We start from the raw sequence: 18,511 nt of genomic DNA on the forward strand, positions 1-18,511 counted from the left end.
TATAAAACTAGAATGAACATAAAAGAGAAATTGAATCGACCGTGTCAACCAGGTGTAACAAAACTTGTACGTCTATCTAGATCCAGAGAAAACGGCTACGTGTTGCAGTTTGATTGAGGCGATAGCCACGTCTACTTTACCGCGGACTTAAAAAAGAATTTTTAATTGTCCTTAAAGATTTTTTTTAATGCCCAAGATACACCAGAATAATATGATTTGAACAGCGTTCTCAATGCAAATACCGCAATCGATTTATCGCCCTTTAAAAAAAAAAAGCATGTTTAAATATATTTTTGAGCGTCAGTTAAGGAGCCACGATAGTGTAATGGATAAGACAGTTTCTTCTCATCCAAACACGCGGGGTTTGAATCTGCCGTTAGGACTTTTTTTTTTCTTTTAACCCGAAGCTTTATAACAACAAATACAGACCACATTTTATCGATTTTTTTTTTTTTTTTTTTTTTTTAAGTGTATCACAAGTGAGTCTTGAAGGCCTTGCCTCTCTTGTTTATTAAGTTCTGAACAGGAACACTGTTTTGGTCAGTTTGTAGATAATTTGAATTTATATATATATAAAAATTCAAATTTTTATACATAGGTGTGTGTGTATAGATTTCTTATATATATATATATATAAATTCAAATTTTTACACATAGGTGTGTGTGTATAGATTTCTTATATATATATAAATTCAAATTTTTATACATAGGTGTGTGTGAAAATTCACACACACATTGTATATTCTATGTGTGTGTGCATGTGTGTGTATGTGCTCTGAAGCTCACAGCATTGCTGAAATGTTCCTTTGTGAGGAGAGGGTCTGATGAACCCATTAAGTGGGGATGCATTGATATCAACAGACAGAACATATCAAATCATGGTCCGGTCTTAAAAGCAACTTGCATACAACCTAAGACCTATCAAGCCAGTATGTGACATTTAACATGGCAGCTGGATAAAACTGATGTAAAGAAAAACTGATGTGAGGAATATTTCCAGGAAGAATTATCTTCAGCTCTTTAAGTTAAAAATTGCTTCTTGGTAAAAAATCAACAAACAGAGTGTAGACAGGACAACTGTTCATAAGAAGACAGATAAACGAAGTGTAAAACCATAAAAAAACATTTACATCACTCCATATACAAACCATCTGTAAAACTTTTCTTTTTAAAAAAACAAAACAACTTTAATGTGTGTAAAAGGATATTTACGTCACTACAAATACAGTTACAAACCATGTGTAAAACCCATGAAAGAAATTATATGTGCAGGTATGAGTGTGTATATGTACAACATCAAAATCTGCCATGAAATTCACAAATTGCTTTCCCAAATATAGTCAAATATTCCGAACCAATGAGAAGTCAGTTGCTTTCGCACAGTCAATGTGTATAGTCATCAGATACTTGCAAAGAAAAATATTAGCAAATAATGAACAAAGTTAACTTTTGATACGACCTTTGTTAACAGAGTTATGGAAACAGAAAATCATGAGATAATATATTCTACATGAAATGATGAATCTCAATGACATGAACAGGCTGCCACACATTCTCATACCACCAAGAGACATTTTAGAAAACAGACAACATCTTTAATGTATTTTCATCTGTCAATTATGGGGGGGGGAAACAAGACACAAGAAACCACACCATTACTTTCACCTACATAACCAAACGATCATATAACAAGACCCGCACATTTAAGTGTGTACACCAGCTTCTGTCTATGACCAGCACACACTCTGAGAAGGTATGCACTCTGTACAAGTTGAAATCAGTCATTTCTACAAATAGTGCACACACAGGGAGGGTACGTTCTTTGTACAAACAAATGGCAGGGAAACCCCTAGCAGGAGATATGTGTGCACAGAATCAACAGAAATAAAGCCACACCATTATAGCCTTTTGTGAAAGGGGACAAAAAAAAAAAAAAAAATTGATTGTTGCAATGGCGGTGAGGCTTGTTCAAGGAACAATGCATGTACATGAAAATAATGCAATTCACTGAAACACACAAAAACACAACCTACATTTGCCATCACCTTTCAGCTGTACACAAACTGTGATACAGTAATCTTCATAATATCACCACAACTGAAAGTCAAAACCCAAAATAAATGCAATACATATGGAAAGCTGCATAACAAGGCCTAGGCAAAGAAGTTATGCAAAATTAAAAAAAAAAAAAAATCTAAGGAGGCAAATTATCTCACACTACTTAATTTACAAACCTAACCACTGAACAAAAACACTCACTTTACATCAGCATGCACAGACAATGCAAAAACTGATGGACAAGAAATACAGTTGTTATAAAGTATCAAAATATTGCATACAGATGCATACGATATCAGTGGATCATTTCCTAATACTCTATGACAACAGAAAATTTTTGGACATGCAGATAATGAAATAATAAGGGAGAATTTCATTCGACTTCCATTACAATTTCAGTAAAATGCTGCTGCAAGGGTTTTCAATACAGCAACAAGAACATTACCATCATTCAATATTTATTCCCATGTTCCATTCTGAAAGAAACAGAAAGAAAACCATCTGAGACTAACAGACAAATTCCAGAAAGAATAAAATTAATCTCCACTGCTACCTTCAAAGACTGAGCTTATTATTTCATTCCAGATTAAACAAGCAATTGCTGAATAACTCCTTTATAAAAAAAACAAACAAAAAAAACAACAAATAATAAAATATTTTGTTACACCCACCTTTACTTTAATATGTGGGAGATGTAAACTTTTGTAACACATTAATTGATAATCAAAATTTTTTACAGAAATTAATCATGTTCTTGCTAAAACCTATGTAAGAATTAGGATGGACAAAACTGAGAATGCGTATTTACTAGGATCAAAGACATCAAAGAGAAAGAAATGTATCATATAAAAAAAAATTGAAAAAAAAAAAAAAATCATCAATGAGATAGTTTTTAAAAACTGAGAAAATGTAGAAAAAAAAGAAGAAAAAAAAGGAAAGGAAAAAAAGCAAGCTCAACCCCCTGACGTGGTTTAACAATCCAAGAAATTGGCAGCCATAAGCAGTTCCAGAGCAATCTCTGGTGCAATCGGGAACTCCGGAATCTCGGTGGAGCTATTGGTGTACCGCACTTTGTATGTGAAATACATGCACACCTTCTGCAGCACATGAGACCTGCACAAACAGCATGCTTTATTGTGTAACCTTGTATGCGGAACATAAGCATTCTGCAATATATGTCATCAGCCCTATTTTAGCAATAAGTACAGGGATGTGAGAGGGACTTACACAGAAAAGCGTACCGAAGCCATGGGGCCTTACGAGCCCCTTAGTGGGGTGCAGGAGCAAGACGGCCTTAGGAGTCAGGGACAAAACCCCCCTGAAGCTGACAACAACAAAAAAATGTCTGCAACCCCAGAAACTGTGCAGGAACTGCCGTTTCACTGTTCTACAGGGGTTGATACTTTTTTCTTTTCTTTTTTAACTTGCACACATTAATGAAATGGAAGAAGAAACAATGTTTCAAACTGGCCTAAAATCTGAGAGCTGTCATGGCCTGTTTGAAATCCTGAGGGACATTTAGCAATTTCTGAGGAACAAGTTTGGATAAAAAGAATAAGCAACCCTAACATATCTCATCATCTGTATCATTTGTCTGACCAGTGTGTGTGTGTGTGTGTGTGTGTGTGTGTGTGTATGGCATTGGCATTCACTTTGCATGTGTGTGTGTATGATGTGTGAATTCTAGAGAATTGTAAGGGGTAACCCTGACACAATAAAACAATGAGGTATGCATATACCTAAATTGGGACACAGTTCCAATATGGGAAGGTAAAGTGGTCCAAACCGCTGTTAAATTTACAATTACATGGCAGTTGCATGGAAACGGAGCTTTTGACAATGCCCCTTGATATGTTTGACCCTGCAGAACAGGTCTTTGACCCCATTCACCCCACCACCACCCATGTTCTCTACCCAGGGCTTGACATTAATGGTTGCCCGACTGCCCGGGGCAAGCAGATCATCCTGTTGGGCAAATAATGTCCTTACTGAACTTGCCCGATTGAGCAAGTAATATTTTTCAAGTCTAGCATTTGTATTTTCAAAAAAATATCCATCATGCTCCTGATACCAACTGTCAGACTCTTCGTCTAGCACAGTAGCAGACTATGTTTTGAGTCAGACTGTGACAAGTCACATTGGAAAACGAGAGCTATCATGCAGCCCCCAAAAGAATTTCCATGAGACAATCCGTCTCTGTTGATAAAGAGCCAAATCTGAATCGTCGTAAACAACAGAAGAGGAGAGAGAACGCAGTTTTCAGCTGAAATAGCTGAAAGAATTTCTATGGCTGCCAGTCGACAGTGAAAACATGCCAGTGAGAGAGAAAATTTGTTTTAGCTCTTCAGAACAAGTTATCTTTTGTGAAACCCAATAAAACAAACGTCAGTTAAAAAAAGATCTGACTGCTTCTTTCTATGTGTGTTTGTTTGCGCACGCGCGAGCACGAGCGTGTGCATAAGATACATGTAATGTTCAAGTCTGAAAGTAGGGCATGTGCAAAATCTGTCCGGGCAAGTGGATTTTTCAGTGACTTGCCCAACTGGGCAAGCAGAAAAAAAAAGTTAATATCATGCCATGCTACCTCAATCCCTTCTGCCAATTCTGGTCTGTCCATGTAAGAGGGGAGGAGGGAGAAGATGCAATTATGACAGACATAAGGAGAGAGGAAAGAGGTAAGAGAAAAAGCTAGATGGAGTGACAGGGGGGCAGAACTGAGTGGTCCTGTTTGTGGTGGTACGAGTCGAGAATGGTTGTGCAGCATGGATCTGGGTACTTGATTGTCGACGTCTGTCCAATTCCTTCTCACTCTCAGTAACAAACAGGACCTTTGAAATGATAACAATACAGAGAGAGAGAGAGAGACGAGAAAAAAGGCATGATACATGTGCGTGAGATGATAAGAGTGATGTGTTTGTGTGTGTGTGTGTGTGTGTGTGTGTATTTGTGAATGTGTGTTCGCATATCACGGTATGTGTGTGCGTGTTTGTGGTGTCTGTGTTACAGAGGGCAGAGAAAGAGAAAAAGGAGGAGAGGGATGGATGGGACATACTGATGTATACACTCAACACACTGATTTCACATTTATTTGGTATCACCGTTCCCTTCTATTCTTTCAACTCATGACCACGCATATGAGTGCGCACACACATACACACAGAGAAAAGGTAGCCCTCCCAAGGCATGATGTCACACACTACAAGTACAACCATGTGAGAATGGCAAAAGTGAAATGTACCGTAAAGTTCGGTCTATGAGCCACGACTTTTTAACCCAGCTTCAACCTCTGCGGCTTATACAATGATGCGGCTTACTTGAGAATTTTAACAATCCCGGGAGTGTCACGTTCTCGTCTATTCTTAGCTGCCCTTCAACTCACCAAAATCATGATTTCTGTCCATGAATTTTTGGATGAGCTTCAGGATAGTGTGCTAACTTTTCACGTTTTATAAAGCAAATCCCCACACATTAAAGCCTTCAGAACAGCATTCAGTTCTACTATGCTCAAGCGTACACCCTCATCATGCCGAAAACACGACGTAATGCCTATGATGCAGCATTCAAATTGAAGACTATCGACCTAGCAGATGACAGTGCAAGCGGCAAACCAGCAGCGACCTCCACTTTGCGTTCATGTTCATGAAGCGAAAACGAGGCTGAAGTCAGTGACAAGATGGCGGAGGAAGCTGTGCTGGTTCTCTTCAACTCGGACACTGAAGATGAAGACTTCAGTAGATTCAGTGAGCAGGATGACGTTGAATAAACGCAACTATCCCTAAATTATGGATCTTATTTTCTTTGTGTTTATTTTTTATTTTTTTGTGGCACTAGCAGTATTTTCGCTTGCTTTTCTTTGTGTTGTTCCCGCTTATGTTTATTTCATAACCTACAGTATTGACTTTTCTGTAGTATCAGTATGTGTTCCAGTACCGGAAATAAGTGCAGCTTATAAGCCAGTGCGGCTTATATACGTATGAAGTTCAATTTTTTCCAAAATTTAGTGGGTGTGGCTTATATACCAGTGCACTCAATAGACCAAACTTTACGGTACTATGTCCAAATGAGAGACAAGTGGCGCATAAACAAAACCTAATATTTCCTGCTCACAATGTGGATGAAACAGTGGCACTTCGACTGTAGATCACAGATCAAAATAACATATTGACATCAAGTGCTACGGTTTTTGTTGTGTAAAATGAAGAATGGCCTTAGGAATGGTGGGCGTGTTTATGTATTTGTGTGTATGCAGGTGTGGGCAGGAACGGCACACACACACATGTATGTGCGTCATTGTGCTCATCAGTGTATAGGTGTGTGTGCATGTGTGTGAGGTGGGGGTGTCTGTGCATGTGAGTCATGGTAAACAGCGTGTGTGCAAGCAAGCAAGTGCACCACGTTTGTGTGTGTGTGTGTGTGCGTGTGTGGTTCTCCTGTCAAAATAAAGTACATAAAATCATTTATCGGCATACTGGTACACTCTAGTCTAGAATACAGAAAAGAATCTGGATTTGCTAGTGCTGTTTCCAGTGTCTGCTTGTTGTGATAAGTATCTCGACTTGATCAAAATGACAAAATAATTGACTCTCAAATCTAAATAATGCATATGTTTGTGTTTGGCACAAGAGTTTGTTGATCAACATAGAAAGTGGAAAAACGAGTCTTCCATTATTGGGATCGATGAAATCAAAGTGGCAGTAGGTTGGGTTTTTTTTTGTTTTGTTTTGTTTTTGTTTGTTTGGGGTTTTTTTTATCTTGATTTTGTTGTCAGATACACCAAATTTGCAAAGATGTCAGGAACTGCCTCTGGGGTTTTCCAAAATGCACTGACTGTATACTATCACAAAAGGGAGCGAAGCCTACAAAATCCAGACAAGGAATGTATGCCCATTTTCTTCATTCACCCATATACACTGCAGTCACGTCAAACTGACATAATTTTCATGTGTTTTTGTTTCTTTTCAAAATAAATACAAATAAATCTTTACACGTTTCTGCATAGCTCTCACATCCCTAGAAGTAAACGCTGCAATTTTACTATCAACTATTGTGAGGTTACATTCAGCAAGGCATTCTGCAATTATTTGGCATCTAATAGCTAGATGCAATGATTAAAATGGCAATTATGTAACATATCACTTTTAAAAAATCTCAAAGCACTTAGTACTGTAGTTTTGGGTTGTTTTTTTTAAAGGTCACTTGGATCCAGGTTGGATAAAAGAAAAAAAGTTTTGTAAGACTGCATTTTAGATCTCAGCAGAAGTGACTGATTCGTGGTGTTACTTTTTGTTAAAGATTGGGTGTATGTGATGAGAAAAAAAAAAGCTTAGCTGACAGGGGATCAAGTTTACATGACTTTGGTGTTATTACAAGGATTTCCAATTTTTCACTCTAAATTTTCAAAAAGAAAAATTAACTTGTGTCCAGAATTTAACACACAGACCCAGAACAAGCTATCATATGGAGCAAATTAAAAGTGTCAGTCTGATACAACAATGCATGTGCACATGCACTTTTTTATTATGATTATGATAATGGCATGTTTGCGTGTCCACCTCTGCATTTATTTGCTTGAACACTGTCCCATTTTTGTATGACAGAGGTAAACTATTTAGTCTCTTTCCATGTTACATCTGTGAAAAGTGATGTGTTGTAAATTAAAAAAAATTAAAAAAAGAGTGAAATACTTACGGAATCTCCCTGAAGTTGATTTCATTGGTTTCATTCTCAGAGAACTGGCCTGAAAAATGAACATTCAAATCAAATCAGTCAAATAATGTGAAATGAATTACTTGCAATCAGTGCAGATTTTATCAGATTTTTGTGCATGGATAATATGTCAGTATACTACAGCCATACTGGTAACAACTGAAATTAAAATCTTATATATTTTTTACTCTACAACACAGTTTCAATTCTAAATACTACATGTAATGTTAATAATTTTCTGTTCTCCATTGATATAGCAAGAATTTGTTTGCGAAAATGGAAATTTTTCCTTCCAGGGATGATCAAGTGGTCAATTTTCAAGTGACAAAAAGATATCAGATGACATCTTGCAAAAAGTGTAGCCATAGTGTCTGTAAGACATCCACTGACATCCTGCATCTATTTCAATTTTTCCTTCATTGGAATTTGATACAATGAACATATACAGACTGAGTGATTAGTTTAATGTGTCTGGATTACAAATATACTATTTAAGTGAGCATTCATCAGGTGGAACACCCCTTTTTATCAATAACGATTTAACTGGACCACATGGAGTGCACATCTAAAGAGGGTTTGCCTCACATGCTAAAAAAGTGTTGGACACTTCAAGTTCAAGTGAAGTCTGTGGTCCCAGTCATTCAGTCATCGAGTCAGTGTATTTACACAACTCCGCATGCTGTGCTAAGGATTTTGTATGAGTATAATGATGAGAGATGGAGCTGTCTTGTCTTATGATTCGTTTGAACTCGAAGGTGAGGACATTGACAGTGATGAAACCGACAAAAAATTTTTTTTTTACAAAGTTCTCTGGCACTGAACAGGTATAAAATTGTAAAAGCTTTTATGTGTCTTTAATTCTGCTGCTGTTTGTCACTGGTCGGTATTAATCCAGTATTTCTGAAACCCTTTTAAAGCAAAAAAAACAACAAAACAAACAACAAAAAACCCACCTGATCTTTTACTGCTTTCATGCTGTTTCCATCTACAAAAAAAACCCTACTATTTGACAGCGCTGTCATAAAGGACTCACAACTCTCTCATGGTAATGATACTGTTCTGTCTTGTGCACAGTGGTTGTGACGCCAGTGCTTTTTCCCATTAACCCTTTCGCTGCCAGGAAAATAAAATTTAATTTTAATCTATTTGCCAGGGTTTTTTCACAAAAAACGGGTATAAATTTTCCAAAAATTCTGTGCTCTTTGTTACTGGAGAAAGACCCATAAAAGTATATATTTTCTGAAAGGTAAATGAATAAAGAATACAAAACACATGCTGTTTTCCCATTTTATATATTTTTAGCGACATGCTGTTGTTTTGAAATCAGTGTTTTGTTTTTTGTCACATTTTCAACTTGTTCATTACAAACATTAGTCAGGTAATTTGCACAAAAACATCATATTTTCTGAAAAATCATACTAGAACAACCACAATATATATATATTTTTTAAGAGATAGATACACAATACATCGTGACTTCTCCAAGTGATAAGATGGATGTGAGGCCACGCCCCCTCAGTCTCCACCCCCCTCCTCTTCACCCCTCTCACACGGTCACTTGATTCAGTTCTCATCAGACCGCGTTGGCTGCATGCAAGAATACCGCTCTGCTGCTAATTCGGTCGTTCTGTCGACTGCTAACATCTGCACAGCCGGCATCGCTCACTAATAGTCGCAACTTGGCCACTCTCTTGATTGCTCCCTTTATTTTCTATCAGATCGTCCTATAAATATTCATCACTATCTTCTCCTTTGAATTTACGCTTCAATTCTTTCTCAGCATCAGCTGAAGAAAAAAATCTTGGTTGATTTAGTTCGTCACGATCGCATGTCTTGAGCACGGCGTCAGTCTGACATTTTGTTGAGCGAGCGAGGAGAGAAGTCAGGCAAATACTTGGACAGTGACCCAACCAAACCGTTCAAATAAAGGACTGCTTCATGACGTAGATGTGGTTTCTAGCTATGAATAGAATCTAGAGAGATTCCCCAGGCTAAAGCTACCACTATTTTTGTCAACAAAGTGAATGCAAACCAGGGAAAAGTCAGAATATTTCGATGACGAGTTATCTCGTCATTGTGGCAGCGAAGCATACATGCTTGCCATGATGAGTTATCTTGTCATGCAGGCAGCCTAGGGGTTAAAACCATACACTGCAGAAACATCAAGCTGCATTTGTATTACATGACTGTACAATAATTCGCCATTTGGGTTATTGTTAGTAATTTTACTATGGTATTGTGAGATGTCAACTTAATTCACGCTTTGACATAAAACCAGCCAATAGGGTTGAAACCAAGATTCATCCAGGAAACTACTAAACTACAAAAATGAAACCTTGCAATCCTGACAATGACCAGTTTGATCCAACAACAAACATCCTAAACTTATGTTTTAACAATATGCCACATACAGTTTTTTCTTTTCCGGCATCCCTGCTTTCATGTTCACATACACATACAGTATGACTGATAAATACAATCTTATTACCAGGTCCACTTAGCATCGCCTTGATGGTTCCTGAAGTGAGAGCATGGTCTCGCTTGACAATGAACTCATGACCATCAGACGAAATCAGCTTCACGTACATGGCATCAGGTCCCTCGCACCCACCAAAAGCCCTCTCATCCTCTCCTTTCTCCTCTTTTGTGTCCGACATTTTCTGCACAAGTAAAAAAAACAACCAAAAAAGCAATCATTAACACATTGCAAAGAAAAAGGACAAGTTAAAAATATCATACAAATGTGTACAAAAAAAGTATCTATATCAACCTTGAGGAAAGATCACTTCCCTTCACAAGAACTAAAACAACAACAACAAAAACAATCAGTTTAGTATGAAAAGCAAAATTAGTTTATCACTATGAATTACAATCATCATTTCAATTCCAGTCAAAGTTGTTTAGTTGGGATGGTAGTGTCCTGTGAAAGTTTCTTCTGTTGGATAACAGATCAGACCAACACAACAATGTTACCTCTGTTAGATGAGAGATCAGACCAGCACAACTCAAGTCAGTAGCAGTGCAGGGTCTCCTTCGGAGTGTGACATTCTCTCTAAACTGGTAGCACTGACATTGGTGACCTAGGTGTTTTGTGTGGGATGAGTCACTTAGTGGCATAGGAGTAATGCTACTCTAATACTAGTAACAGGGGCAGCAAAACAAGAACAGAAAAAGAGGGCGGTGTATTTGAAATGAATATTACTTTTTTTTCTCCTTCTAAATTCTGAAGAAAGTATTGCACATAAGAGTAAAGTGATTCTGTAAATCACAGCCACAGGCCATTTCCATTAAAATGTTTTTACACAGCTTAAACCACCATTGATTCACTGAATAATACCCAGAGGTATTAACACAACTAATTTTCAAGCAGTTCACACAGTACAGTTTAATTCATATTCATTTCTAAAAGTAAAACACTATTTGGTAATAACTGATGTGATGAATCCAATCTGGTGAGCTTTAAGTTTTATAAATTTAATGTATGTATGTATGTATCTATGTATGAATGTGTGTATATGAATGTATGCACGTACGTACACACACATACATACGTACATATGTACGTACGTACATACGATGGTTGGATGGATGGATGTATCTATCTATATATGTGTAGTATGTATGTGTCTGTATAATAAATTATGTGAAAATCATATACTAGTATTCTATATATAATCACATCTATTTATTTATATCTTTTTTCTTTTTACTAAATTTTAGTTTGGAACTATCATTTGATTAGGCGCTATATAAATAACATTTTTATAACAATAATAATTATTATTATTATAATGTACCAAAAGTGAACAAATCATCAGCTTACTATTGCCCATTCCAGTGAATACATGGATTTCATATTTGAGCCAGTAATAACTACTGATACTCATGAATAGCCTGCCTGAACAGCCTGCCTTCTGTGTATCAGTGGCATGAAATGAATGTGCCTCAATCATGTTGGGCAGTATCCTATTTAAAACGAGAATGTTTATCTTTATAGCTTTTAAGTTATTTTGTTTTTTTGGTGGTGGTTGTGGTAGTGGTGGTGGTTGCTTCTGCCAGCCCCCGACGCCCCTTCGCTTTAACACATAACCATTTAAAACCTGGATTTGCTTTGTATGGATACCAGTTACGACTTAATTATTAACGCTGACCTATAATAAGGGCCTTGAGTTTTGCACACAAAAAACTGTTTCACTATCCCAAGGTAACCAACCAGACAAGCAACGTTCACGTCAAAAAATATACACGATAGGTCAACAGAGAGCGCCCAAACAATACGACTGCACATTATAAACAATGAGTGGCTGGTTGAACTGCACATGTGACACAAGATTGACTATCTTCAAGCCGGCACTGACTTGAATTCTACTGTGTTCTGCACGAAACTAAACACGGACAGTGAGCTTACACCTTCATGGAAATGAACAAAATGCGGAATAAAATCATACAGAGTCGCTCACGTCCACTACACGTGGATAAAAACATCATATTCAACACAGACCTACCGAAATAACCAAACAGGGAGATACTCGTCCCTGATTATGTCGAGAAGTCAAGCAAGAATGTTGGTCTCACTTCCAGTTTGGTTCTCTTGCTTACCAACAACTACCCGGATGTAAGTCACATGACCAACTCGTCTCTTCCTCAAGGGAGAGAATCCAATCTTCCCTTTCTTTCCAGGAAAAGTAATCGCTCACCCCCCTTCCTCCCCCCCCCTCACGAAACTTGCTTGGTTGTCATTTCAAAGCAATTTTCAATAAAGATGGTTAATTCTTCGGTTGTTTCGTTTCTCGTTTGTTCCGTAGCGTACGTCGTGAAAAAGTGTATCGTTAATCCATCGATCCAGATACCTTTTTACTGATGATGAAGATGATGATGACGGGGTGCTTGTCGCGCATTACACCAAATCACGTTGTTTACTCGGCGTTTGGGATTTATGTTCGTCAAATGCATCTGAACTATTATTTGGTAGGTCCGGCCGCTATGTAATGCTGTGTAACTATGGCTGACGGGTCAGTCGTCTTTTTATAGTCGTTTTTCACTTCGCCGCCGTAGCACTGAGCGCGATACTGCCGCACACATCGAGCTTAAAGATATATAAAACCGCCTTTGTTCTTTCCTGTTAGTGTTTCTTTTTTTGTCTGTGAAACTGATCGCCAGAAGTGGAGTATCCTTCACTCATCAAACGCAGTGCGGCCTGAACCAGTTTGCCGACGTCTGCTTCTGGTTTGAGAGGGCTGGTGACAAAAATAGGTTACGGGCATTGATCTGTACAACCAATCGACTTAAGAGACATATCAAATAAAAGATCACGTTCTCTACTTTACGTCGGGAAAGTTTCCAGTTGATATATTTTCCTCGATTTACAAAAAAGGTGGCTCAAAAATTACCTATTTTTCTTGACGCTCTACACGGTGCCCATAGTCCAGACAAAATGAATCTTCTAGTCAAACCCACCACTGAAAAATTCATTCTTTTTTCTTACAAATGCTTTATAAAATGACCCGAAAGCTTTTAATGACGGCAGCGTCCGCAATAACGAAAAAGTGGAGTCCTCGTATTTTTCAAGTTATACTGACCACTGATCAGCTAGACTACTGTTCAAGTTAGGCTGGATCTGAGGTTTCAATGCCCGGCTTCGTGGAAGTCTAATTTTCGCATACCTCAACGTAGTGAGGTTTTGATTCAAATTCAGGGGGAAATATAAAAAAATTTAAAAAAAGGGGAGGGGGGAGGGGGCGGGGTGAACCAACTTTACATTTCTTATTCAGTTTAGTAAGTATTTGAATGAGGTTTCATCATAATTTAAGTTAGTATCATCGTTCTCGGGCTGTTGTGAAACAATTTTCTCTCCGACAATCAAAGACAGCCAAGAACTCCGTCCGGCAAAATAGCAGACGAATTTTTCAGTGAGAAGTCAGTTCAGTTCAATTGGTCTTGTTCAACTTTGTGATCGCACAACATAGTTACTCTATTTTCTTACTTCTCAGTCATTTTCACACGGCACACACACACTACACTACACATAATCATATATATATATATATATATATATAGAGAGAGAGAGAGAGAGAGAGAATCTCTTTGTATATATATATATATATCATGTATATATATTACACAGAGAGTATACAACACACACACACACACACACACACACACACACACACACACACACACACACACACTGACACAGAGAGAGGGAGAACTCAGAACTCAGAACTCAAAACGTTTTTATTCAAGGATTAAGATTTTAGGCATTGCCTATTCTTCCAATCTGTACTTGCTAATCTACATCTATTACAAATAGCACACACATAAATGAAAGGAAAAGGTTTTCATGCAGAACTGTATACATAATGAAGAAAACACCCCCCGGCCCTCCACACACACCCACATCCGTGCACACACATGCATACACACACTGACGCTCGCGTGCGAGCGCACACACATACATACACACACACGCGCGCACACACACTGACAGCACCCCCTCACTCCCCCCATACACTAAGATTCACAGATAGATAGGACAGTGAGTCACAGAGAGAGAGAGAGAGAGAGAGAGAGAGAGAGAGAGAGAGAGAGAGAGAGATGTCATCAATATAGAAGTTCCAGAAACATCCGGGTGTTCAAAAGGTACAGTATTGTTACTGTCTCTGAAATCTATGTGTGGCAAGTGCAGCATACTACAGTGACTACCACCATCACCAATATTACTTGAACACTTGTCATGATAATGATAGAACGAAATGAATAGATTATGCATGCATAGGAAACAGAACGAGAGAAGAAAAAAAGAGAGAGAGAGAGAGAGCAAAACAAAACACGATGAAATGAGAAAGCAAGGGAGGAACAACAACAGCATAAATGACTGATACAAAAAAATAAGACATAACTGACCCCTTTGTTACTGTCTACAGTAATTTAAAGATCAGAGTTATTTACTGTTGGAAGGGGTGAAGATGTTTATGCAGACTTGATTTGAAAATAGGAAGAGAACTGCCCGTTTGTATGTGCAAAGGAAGGGAGTTCCACAGGGATGCACCCGAAAATGCAAAACTAGAGAGAGAGAGAGAGAGAAGAAAACCTTATCAAAATAACACTACCAGGGGTACATTTGATGCTGTATGGTAAGACTGTTGTTTCCTTTCACTGAACCTTTTTATACTTCAGCACTGATACGGAGCATGCATCAGTTCAGCTGAATGTCTGTACTTTAGAACTGGTACGATCAGCTGTGCTGATTAATAGTTAATAATGATGTATGAACAGGAAAACAGTTACATAAAGTGATACATGCATATTGATTTTGAAACACACACACACACACACACACACACACACACAAATCCTGAAAAAATATCTACTCATTTTTAGCATCAGTTAACTTGAATGGAGTACATTATTCCCGATCGTCTTGAATAAAGCTTTTTTTTTTATCAAAAGCTGTCATTTATCATGATTTATTATTAACATTTGCTATCTTGTAAGTCTACAGTCTTTCTTGAATCTGAATATATCTTAAATGTTTACGTAGATGCAATAGTTTTTGAGTCATTTTAGTAACGCTACCATCAAAAGTACAGGATCGGACGTGCAGAAAATAAGCATTTTCCTCAGAATGTATGACACTGGCATTCAGCCAATAACATTAACAGCCAACTAAAAAAAAATCTGAGGTCTTCTGGATACTATATAGATCATATATGAAGAGTTTTGACAATGAGAATGCATTAGTGGCAATTCTACACGGGTTCTAAAATGTCACTTCATGAGATTGGCTAAAATCGCGGAATTTTGTGAAAATTCAAAACTATATGTCAAAAACTATTTGAGATATTGCTTTGAAATTTGGTGTGGCTTCTTACTTTATTGCACTCTTTCATTCTCACAAACATGAGGCTTCTGCTATTAATTTGAAAATTTGGCCGGACCTACCTACTATTATGTTCGACTGACTTCTGCAATTTTTACATTTTGTACAAATTAAGCTACTGCATGCATTGGTGCTTCATTAAGACGAAAACAAGATGAGAATGTGTATTAACACCATGGCACCTCAGTGTAAGACACAGCCAAATCATTTTAACTTCTGAACACACACTGGCACACACACGGGCGCGGAACGCAGAATACAAAAGGTAAGGAAAGGAATAGTCATTTCCATATAAAATACACGTGAGTTACATCCCTTACATACATTGTGCGGGTGTGTCTGTTTATCAATTTATTTATAGATAATTTGTCAATATGCGTGCATGTCTACTGTCTGTCTACCTACCTGCCTATACCTTCCTACCTACCTAGTGTCTATATATACCCATGAGACTGTTGGCCCCGACTGAAAAACAACAACAAACAACTGAACCGCTTTTCTGCATGCGATGTATGTGCATCTATGGATGGCAGTATGCATGCATATAATGTGTATATGCATTATGTATGTGTATGCATGTATAGTATGCATTCTCACTATGTAAGGTCATTGGCACTTAAAAACTACTGATGACGAAAAGGTATCATCACAAAACAGTAAGTATGCTGGCCTGCCATACGGTCGTGATTTCGTTGTTACAGAACACATGCCCACTGGCACACTCGAGGTAACTGAAAGCACAAATCAACCAACAGCACAACAGAATATAACACAACATAACACAACACAACACGGCAGAACAATACAACAAGGTCCGAAACAACTCAACACGACACATGACATCGCAACATAGCCAACAGAAGATATACTTCAACTCATGGTCAACTCAGCCGTGAAACGTATTATGGTAGGTGATTTCGCCATCACTGCACGCATCCTCCACAGTAGCGAGATATCTGAACGCGGCCGTTGCACGATGCCAAGGGAGGAAAAAATCGATTGTCCAGCGCTGGAGGATGGCTCCGCCCCGGCCTGCATGCGGAGCGTACATGCGCGTCTGTTGGAACAGACCCTGACTGAGGGAGACATCAGCGAAAGACTTGAGTCGCCAGCATCTGGCCTCATTACATTCCCCGCTTGCCGACTGTTTCACGTCGCGTTCAGAGGTTGACTGATGCGCATCTTGTTTTTTACCAACCTGTTTCTGACAGGACTGGTCGTGAATTGCAGCTAAACCATTTGTATATTTCTGACTTTGTCCATGGTTGCTTCCACAAAATCATGCTTTGGAAAGAGTGTTAGTTTGGTCGAGGAAGAGTTAATTCCATATAACTCAGTACTACTGAGGCACTTTAATCTTGAGTTGTGGTGGTGGTGTTTTTGTTTTTTTGTTTTTCTGTAAGGTATTTGATCCGTAAATCGTTTGTCATTAAATCGCCAATCGTTGACTGCTTGAACTGTTTTAACCGAAGTAGTTTGTGTTCGATCGCTGAAATTGTTTTTAGCTTCCTTGCTTTGTGTGTCGAGCAGCACTCAGAGATTCCCGCCCACGCGTGGTGTGCTTCGACGGAGGTAAGAGTTCTGAAGAATTGCTTGGCTGGTTGCTTTTACTGCGACAGTGGATTCGTGTTCGTTGGATGTGATGAATGATTGTGTGTTGTTGTGTGGGTTGGTGACAGATGATGATGTGGTGCCGAAGTCTCTCTCTCTCTCTCTCTCTCTCTCTCTCTCTGTGTGTGTGTGTGTGTGTGTGTGTGTGTGTGTGTGTGTGTGTGTGTGTGTGTGTGTTTGTGTCTGTGTCTGTGTATCTGTGTGTATGTGAACTATTGAGAGAGACAGAGACAGAGACAGAGAGAGATTTTGTTTTGTTTGAGTGTGTTCTGTGTTGCTGCCAGTCACTGCTGCTACATGTGTCAGTGGCGGTCATTCAACGCACCTGTTTTTCATCTAGTGCTTGTTGTTGTTTTGCATATATCGGTTTATTTTGAAGCGCGTGTGGGTGTATGTGTATATTCATATGTCTGCATGTCTGTTTATCTTCGCCACAGTACGTGTATGTGTATAAGTGCTTTTTTTTTTATATACGTGTTGAATACACTTTATTTGATTTACTTTAACCCACTCTGTTTCTGTGTGTGTGTGTGTGTGTGTGTGTGTGTGTGTGTGTGTGTGTGTGTGTGTGTGTGTGTGTGTGTGTGTGTGTGTGTGTGTGTGAAGTTCGCGCGCGGGTTTCTCTTTTTCTTTTTTTCTTTTTCTACGTAGCTTATCATCACGCTTATGACTTTATGTAGTATTGTGTGGCGTAGACCCTATTCAGGGAGGGGACTGGATGTAAAAAAAGTACGCCAGTGCTTGTATATTATCCTCGAAAATGAAGAATTTTTCTTGTCTTCTCTCTCTCTCTCTCTCTCTCTCTCTCTCTCTCTCTCTCTCTCTCTCTCTCTCTCTGTGTGTCTGGATCCCTCCCCTCCCCCGCCTCTCCCTCTTTCCCAATAGCCAAGTGCTTAAAGCGTTGGACATTCAATGTGAGGGTCCCGGATTCGAACCTCGGTAACGGCGCCTGGTGGGTAAAGGGTGGAGATGTTTCAGATCTCCCAGGTCAACATAATTATGTGCAGACCTGCTAGTACCTGAACCCCCTTCGTGTGTATACGCACGCAGAAGATCAAATACGCATGTTAAAGATCATGTAATCCATATCAGCGTTTGGTGGGTTATGGAAACAGGAACATCATACCAGCATGCACACCCCCGAAAACGGAGTATGGCTGCCTGCATGGCGGGTAAATAAACAAAGCGTCCATACACGTAAAATGTTACATGCATGTCGAATGTACATGTGTACGTGCCTGAAATCTGATTGAATGA

General features: G+C 38.6%; 2 protein-coding genes across 3 annotated transcripts in view; one reads left to right on the forward strand and one right to left on the reverse strand.

Moving 5' to 3' along the window:
- Positions 1-1,573: 1,573 nt before the first annotated feature.
- LOC143295394 (elongin-C-like) lies at positions 1,574-12,397 on the reverse strand. Its single transcript, XM_076607066.1, has 4 exons — positions 12,270-12,397; positions 10,253-10,424; positions 7,747-7,795; positions 1,574-3,171 (listed from the first exon to the last, which is right to left on the reverse strand). Exons 2-4 carry the CDS (start codon positions 10,419-10,421, stop codon positions 3,030-3,032), a joined length of 360 nt encoding a protein of 119 aa, XP_076463181.1. The 5' UTR covers positions 10,422-10,424; positions 12,270-12,397; the 3' UTR covers positions 1,574-3,029.
- Positions 12,398-16,642: 4,245 nt separating this feature from the next.
- LOC143295395 (uncharacterized) overlaps positions 16,643-18,511 on the forward strand; it is a 48,661-nt gene continuing 46,792 nt past the window's right edge. The window contains exon 1 of one of the 2 annotated variants that reach the window (XM_076607067.1): positions 16,643-17,215. The gene's annotated coding sequence lies outside the window, so the exon portion shown is untranslated. The remainder of the gene's footprint in view (positions 17,216-18,511) is intronic. The other variant, XM_076607068.1, reaches the window with a different exon arrangement.

The sequence above is a fragment of the Babylonia areolata genome, chromosome 20, assembly GCF_041734735.1.
Source record: "Babylonia areolata isolate BAREFJ2019XMU chromosome 20, ASM4173473v1, whole genome shotgun sequence".
Classification (NCBI taxonomy): Eukaryota; Metazoa; Mollusca; class Gastropoda; order Neogastropoda; family Buccinidae; genus Babylonia; species Babylonia areolata.

What these genes read in the sequence shown, in the direction of transcription:
- LOC143295394 (XM_076607066.1), bottom strand. Translation starts at nt 10,421, where the DNA reads ATGTCGGACACAAAAGAGGAGAAAGGAGAGGATGAGAGGGCTTTTGGT. An exon ending in GGCGATGCTAAGTGGACCTG is followed by an intron (nt 7,796 to 10,252) that starts GTAATAAGATTG and finishes TTCATTTTTCAG; the next exon opens with GCCAGTTCTCTGAGAATGAA. An exon ending in ATCAACTTCAGGGAGATTCC is followed by an intron (nt 3,172 to 7,746) that starts GTAAGTATTTCA and finishes CTGTTTGTGCAG; the next exon opens with GTCTCATGTGCTGCAGAAGG.